This window comes from Formica exsecta, unplaced genomic scaffold (genome assembly GCF_003651465.1).
Source record: "Formica exsecta isolate Colony F162 unplaced genomic scaffold, ASM365146v1 scaffold59, whole genome shotgun sequence".
Lineage (NCBI taxonomy): Eukaryota > Metazoa > Arthropoda > Insecta > Hymenoptera > Formicidae > Formica > Formica exsecta.
The window spans coordinates 727,324-735,153 of NW_021853174.1; the positions used below are offsets into that span (position 1 = coordinate 727,324).

General features: G+C 30.2%; 1 protein-coding gene across 1 annotated transcript in view; it reads left to right on the forward strand.

Moving 5' to 3' along the window:
• Positions 1–6,226: 6,226 nt before the first annotated feature.
• Positions 6,227–7,830, forward strand: part of LOC115242301 (cytochrome P450 6k1-like) — a 3,524-nt gene continuing 1,920 nt past the window's right edge. The window contains exons 1-3 of the mRNA XM_029818504.1: positions 6,227–6,932; positions 7,066–7,304; positions 7,474–7,707. Coding sequence (XP_029674364.1) covers positions 6,517–6,932; positions 7,066–7,304; positions 7,474–7,707 — 889 coding nt within the window. The 5' untranslated portion in view covers positions 6,227–6,516. The remainder of the gene's footprint in view (positions 6,933–7,065; positions 7,305–7,473; positions 7,708–7,830) is intronic.

Sequence of the window (7,830 nt, forward strand, 5' to 3'; positions counted from 1 at the left end):
TGGGGATTTACTTTTATTCCGAGTTTAGAAAATTATTAGAACCAACTCAGACTTTCTTGATAAACGTGAAGAACACATTACCGCGCTGGCTCTTGATTGACTTTTATTTCCTTTGTATGATAATATTATACATTGTAAAAAATGTATATTAAACGCACATTCTCTCTCTTACACACTCTCCCTCTCTCTCTCTTTATATATATATATATATATTCAATGTCTTAACAAAATATTAAATATGCAATACATATTTTTTATTTTAATTTTTAGTGATAAAAAATTAAAATATTATGCAAATAAAAAATGTTTATCTTACGAAAGCTATTCAATTTTTTCCAGTACGTTTGCAAATCTAGCACTTGAAACTTAGGTAGTTCTGTGTTTTCTCTTTGTATGAAAAACATTAGAAAACGGATACAATATAAAAAAAACTTATTTTAGAAAGTTGCATCAAAAATTTTTTAAATATCTTTTTATCCGGAGTTTTGAACAAAAATATCTAGAAGAATGAGGAATTTTCTTACAAGATTTGAGTAGATACTTTGACTTGAAATGGCGAACAAACGTAACGTGAGTAAGTCAAAGATGAATAAATAAACGACCGTGACTTTTTGACTCAGTTTGACCCAATCTATCTTCACCTTTCGTTTGGTCACTTACTTGTCGGATACCCTGTATATATATCTGAAAATATGTACTTCTATACTAATTTAGGTTTTATTATATTTCGTGCGAAACGAAACATTAAATTAACGCGCACGAAATTATATAACAAATTATATAGAGTTCAGTAATTATCTCAGTGATCGTCATAGAAATTATATAATATCCATATCAGATTTAAAATTGAAGATTGAAAATTAAAAATTGGAATTTGAACCAGAACAAAAAAAAATTGTATTGTCCTTATTGATAAAATTTCTATTTTAATCTTATCAATCTCAATGCACTGGTGTTAGATTTGGAACGTACAACACGCCAAATCGTGATAGAGGAGATATACACACACAAAAACAGCGTATATGTCTTACATGAATTTTGTTATATTATGTTATCCCCTCTACCATGGTTTGTTGCGCGTTCTGAATCTGATCTCTGTCTAAAACTGTGTCCGAAGCATCCAGGGAGCATGCTTTAGCGCTATTCCTCAATTGTAAATCTACCACGAGAACAGACGGTCTACTAACCCACTCGGCATGTAATATTGCTGAAATACTGTAATGTTCGGAATTTTATAAATTAAATTATTTAGATTTATCTATAAAATATATCACATTAATGTATATTGTTATATATTATTACTGTAATTGATTTTAGTTTTGCCGTCAAACAAACATCAGAAAATGATGTTTTCAGTAATATTACCGAAATATTGCTGAAATCTTTTAGCAAGGTTGCATTTGAAATGATTGCGGACATTGAAACATTGCAGAAATGTTGCAGAAACGGTCGTGAAATATTTCCACGCTATTAAAAACTATGTTGTTGTATGAAGCTTGTATTGTTGTGAGTTGAAAATCTTTATCAGATGTCAAAACAAGAAAATGGCGCCAATGACGCGGTTTGACGGTAACTACATTAACAGCTAGGGCATCTATGGGCAAATTCCGGTTTCATATTTATATACCTGGTATATAATAATATTAATAATAAAAACCGAAAAAAATCAACGAGTCATTAAGATGTTATCAAAGTTGATATTGAAACATATAAATATCTATTATTTTCTTGATAAATATAATCTGCTATCGTCATTGCGATTAATAAAAAATACATGCTCATGATTAATTATTTTAGATAAGTAAAAGCGCCACACAATCGGACTAATTATATAACACATACAATAGATTCTAAATCGAAATATAACCAGTGAAAAGATAATACAAGATAAAGGAATAAAAAAAATTTGAACATACATGATCAATTGGTTGTGTTATTTCCAAGAAAAATATATAAGCTTGGATATTTTATAATTATTTTAGTATAATGACATGTTGTTTCTTTCAAAATTTTTTTTCTTATTTTTTATGGGATTTTTTAAAGAGAAAATTAAATAAGGGACACTCAGTTGAATTTTGGTTCGATATCTTCTATCTGATAAGACACGAAAATTATTATGATTTTATAATCGTTTTAGCATTAAAATCGATCTTTTATTGATTCACAGGAATGAAAGTGGGCCAATTACACGCTAAAGTTGTTTTGGCGTTGCTTCTGCGCGATTACGAGATGTGGCAAACCAAAGAAAACGAGAGTTTTCTGGATCCACGATCAACCTTCACGGCTGCGGGTAATGGAATTAATTTGCACTTCAGAAAGATCATAACACGTGCATCAAGTTAAATAATTCTTTAAGTTAAAAATAAGAAATGCAAGATAATAATCCATAAGAATGACAAGATGAATCTGATTCGTTCTCACAAAAGTACAGACTACAAGCTTGTGTAGTGAAACATGTATTCCTAAAGACATCCGTGAAAATATATATGTCATGCAGAATATTTTCTAGATGTCTCGGATCAATCTCTAAAGATTTCATACAATCTTAACGATAGAAAACAAAATCTCTTAGAATAATTGATTTTTATTATAATTTTATGATACATGTTTGTCATATCTATAAATGATCGGGGAAATATGGGGATATGTTATTGGAATATCTTTCGAATGGTTATCTGAACAACTTTTTATTAAATAAGTATTTAATTATTATTATTGCGAAAAAGCTATGTTTGTTAAGCAAAGTACTTTTTGCTAATCTGGAGATTGTTTTTCCCTAACTAGATGTATATTGTAATCGTAAAAAAGAGAGATTTATATATGTTAGATGATTTTATATATAAGATTCTCCTACCCCGGATTACGATCTTTCCGCTATGCTTTCTTGAATCCTAAATTCCTGGTTCACGATTTTATACAACTTTTAGCAAATATGGTCTATGAGAATGCGATCTATGTGTATATCATTATTTGTTACTATTAAGAGCGACTTATGCACTTGTACGTATATGCATATGTAGGCTCGACATGATTTTATGTTACTTCTTTTCTTATATTTTTACTCTCTTTTGTTACTCATAAGAAGCAAACTAATCGATGATTACCATAAGAACTACAGGAATATATAGAAAAAATAAATAGAGAAATTAAAATATTGGAACGGTGCGATTACTAAAACAATTATAAATGAATAATATCATCTTCTTATCTCGAAAAAACATAAGCATTTTTGTTGTTAAACGACTAGAATTTTTATTCGTTCTTTGATTTCTTTTTTTATTCTTTCTGTTATTATTTTTTCTTCGAAATATATATATAGAAAATAAAGATAAAAGAGATAAAAATAAAAGAAATAAAGATAAAAGAGGAATAAATATATAAAAAGGTGTAGGGTGAGGAGAGCGGGGAAAATAAGTTTTTCGTAAATATATATATCAAGAAATATTTTCTCGAGTAAAATATTTACGATTCGATAAAAAACGATCCAACAATATTATCTATACTCTACGAAAGAATGTTCTCAGTTTTTCTTACGTTCATTATTCAATGAGATTATTAACTTGAAGATCACTGGATGTTAAAAATAAATAACACATCATAGTAAGTATAATAAACATGCCATTATCGACACTGTTATATCGATGCAAATATGCACATGTCGAGATATATTTAACGAGTGATTGTGAGCTAAAAAGAAATTCCTTCATGCAGCACGTCTGACACGACTATATGAATATTTTCGTTGTGACATTTTCCCTCCTACTATTTATTATCAGATGCTTTTTTTCCTCCTACTATCTACATAGTATCAGATGCACAGATCGAATCTATCGAATGAAATATATATAGGATGTCAAAAAATTTCAGTATCGAAACCTCGTAGTAGGAAAACGAAGAATTAATCAAGATCTGCGCGTAATTTCTTTTTAATCGTTTTCTAAGTAGAGTTCAAAGTTCGGCCAATTATGAGTTGCGATTGAATCGTCCGCTCATTTCTGCTTCAATGATTTTATAATTTTATACGATACCTAGTATATCAGAAAAAAACATGATTCATTTGATAAATGACTTGGCAAAGAGCTAGAACGATACACTGCGTATATAAATTTTTACTCTCACAGTTTTGCGCAGCATCTGATGTCGAAAATGTGCCAGCTGTAAGGGTAGCCGAGGGTGTTGAGCGGGTTATGTAAAACCGCAGGGTAAAATCAGGATATTGAAAGCGTAAGGGATTTTGCAAGAACTGTTCGTAGACAATAAACGGTTGATTTGCTCAAACATTTTTTCTGCTTTTTCGTAAAGAAAAAATGTGTGTGTTTATTTTTGTTTAAATATATTTATAGTTAGAGAAGTATCAGAAATTATTTAATATTAAGAATTTTTTTATTTATTAATATAAACTGTCTGCGCCATGTCACAAAACAAGGGCTAATAGGACTTTAAATATTTATACAGTCGGTTATCATTTTCTGAAAGATAATTTTAAAAAAATGTACATTTATTGTCTGTGATTGAAATGTAATACTACAACAAATATAACTAATAACAAATATTCGAAATTAATTTGTTTAAAGTTTATAGCATACTTCGTTACTTCTTATTATGTCGTGTGAAAAATTCAAAGACAAATAGTAAATATAATTAATATTTATATATAAATTGTTATATATAAATTGTGTAATTAAAAACTTTTTAAACTTAAAATTAAAAATAATGTTGAAGACAAGTAATGTGGAAGTAAAGTATGGAGGTATGTAAAATAAATTATATAAATTATGTCAATAACTTATTCTGAAGATTAATTAGACATTTAACAATTCAATCTAGAAGATCAAGATTACGATAGAAGGTGGATATACACAAAAAAATATTATTCTATTGCTAAGTAAAATGATTACTCAGTTTGTTAAGCAAAGTACTTTTTGCTTATCTGGAGATTGTTTTTCCCTAACTGAATATATATTATAATCGTAAAAAAGAGAAGTTTATGTTAGATGATTTTATATATAAGATTCTCCTACCCCGGATTACGATCTTTCCGCTATGCTTTCTTGAATCCTAAATTCCAAGTTCACGATTTTATGCGACTTTTAGCAAATATGGTCTATGAGAATGCGATCTATGTGTATATCATTATTTATTACTATTAAGAGCGACTTATGCACTTGTACGTATATGCATATGTAGGCTCGACATGATTTTATGTTACTTCTTTTCTTATATTTTTACTCTCTTTTGTTACTCATAAGAAGCAAACTAATCGATGATTACCATAAGAACTACAGGAATATATAGAAAAAATAAATAGAGAAATTAAAATATTGGAACGGTGCGATTACTAAAACAATTATAAATGAATAATATCATCTTCTTATCTCGAAAAAACATAAGCATTTTTGTTGTTAAACGACTAAAATTTTTATTCGTTCTTTGATTTCTTTTTTTATTCTTTCTGTTATTATTTTTTCTTCGAAATATATATATAGAAAATAAAGATAAAAGAGATAAAAATAAAAGAAATAAAGATAAAAGAGGAATAAATATATAAAAAGGTGTAGGGTGAGGAGAGCGGGGAAAATAAGTTTTTCGTAAATATATATATCAAGAAATATTTTCTCGAGTAAAATATTTACGATTCGATAAAAAACGATCCAACAATATTATCTATACTCTACGAAAGAATGTTCTCAGTTTTTCTTACGTTCATTATTCAATGAGATTATTAACTTGAAGATCACTGGATGTTAAAAATAAATAACACATCATAGTAAGTATAATAAACATGCCATTATCGACACTGTTATATCGATGCAAATATGCACATGTCGAGATATATTTAACGAGTGATTGTGAGCTAAAAAGAAATGCCTTCATGCAACACGTCTGACACGACTACTGATGAATATTTTCGTTGTGACATTTTCCTTCCTACTATTTATTATCAGATGCTTTTTTTCCTCCTACTATCTACATAGTATCAGATGCACAGATCGAATTTATCGAATAAAATATATATAGGGTGTCAAAAAATTTCAGTATCGAAACCTCGTAGTAGGAAAACGAAGAATTAATCAAGATTTGCGCGTAATTTCTTATCGTTTTCTAGCGTTCAAAGTTCGGCCAATTATGAGTTGCGATTGAATCGTCCGCTCATTTCTGCTTCAATGATTTTATAATTTTATACGATACCTAGTATATCAGAAAAAAACACGATTAATATCATTTGATAAATGACTCGGCAAAGAGCTAGAACGATACACTGCATATATACATTTTTACTCTCACAGTTTTACGCAGCATCTGATACGATTCACACGCGAAATTGACACGGAATGTTTTTTTTTGCCGATTTTTGCACATAATTTATAGTGAATTCCGTACAAAATAACAATTAAAACAGAATCTTATGCAGAAAAAACTTGTAGATAAAATTCACGCGAAGTTTTATAATTTAAACCAAGTTTTACACGAATAAGTCCCCTGGAGAAGAAGTTCTCCGAAGAAGATTTGCCCAAAATGGCAATATTGATTGACTGCGTTCTTTTGGATATGCTCTTGGTATTCTCGTCACTTTTCGCGACGCTTTACTTATGGCTAAAGTGGAAACACTCCTATTGGCAAAGGCGTGGCGTACGCACGTTACCTGCACATTGGTTCTTCGGTCATTTTAAGGACGCGATACTTATGCGTAAACCAGCGGGAGTGGTCCTCGGTGAGCTGCATCGGCAAGCCGCGGATGAGGATGACATAATCGGAATCTATATCCTACACAAGCCGTACCTACTCGTGAGAAATCCGGAACTGATCAAGCAAATTATGATCAAGGACTTTCACTTGTTCCCAAATCATCATTTCGACGGCAGAAGCAATTCCGACAAAGTTAGCAATTGGAGTCTCTTCACTATCAAGAATCCCGAATGGAGGCAATTAAGGTAAATTTGCGTACATGCATAGGTTGTCGATTCAACATACTTAATTATTTTATTCCGCTGATTCATTTGTTTTAAATTATTCTTATATTATTATTTCGTTTTCGGACATAATTATCAAGAGACTTTGCTTCAGGATAAAAATGTCACCGGTGTTTACGAGCGGCAAACTGAAAAATCTCTTCTTGCTAATGCAAGAGGCCGGGGAGATGATGAGGGAACATCTGCGTGATCAATTCGCGGATGACTCCAAGATCATGTCGATACCTCTCAAGGAGATGTTCTACAAGTATACCACCATTGTAATATCCTCCTTGGCGTTCGGGATTCGGACGAACTGTTTCGACACGCCAGCACCGGAATTTTTCGTAAACTGTAAATAAAATATAAAAACATTAAAGCGAGCTTTATAAAGACACAATTAATCAACGAAAGTTTGAAGATATGTACCAAATTTAAAAATATTATATGGTATACATTATATCATTCTATTTAAAGCGATTTTATCGTAATGTATATCCCTTTTGTTCTTTCACTTATTTAGCACTTAAGGCATTTGAACGAACCTTTTTGAGAACCTTGCAATTCTTTTTCCTATTCTTCATGCCGGATATTGGAAAATATCTGGGTAATAAGATGCTCGGTGATTACACGGATTATTTCCGTAAGGTTTTTTGGGACTCTATGGACAGTAGAAGCGTCACGAAGACAAAACGGAGAGATCTGATCGATTCTCTTTTACAATTGAAAAATGAAAATTCAGACGACACTCATTTCCGTAAGTATTCAACTACTGTATATATTCGACATTAATTAATAATATTAAACATAAAAAAAAAACCGTGATTTGATTCTGATATGGAATAAATTCAAAATTAAAACTGGCAAAATTAAGAACTTC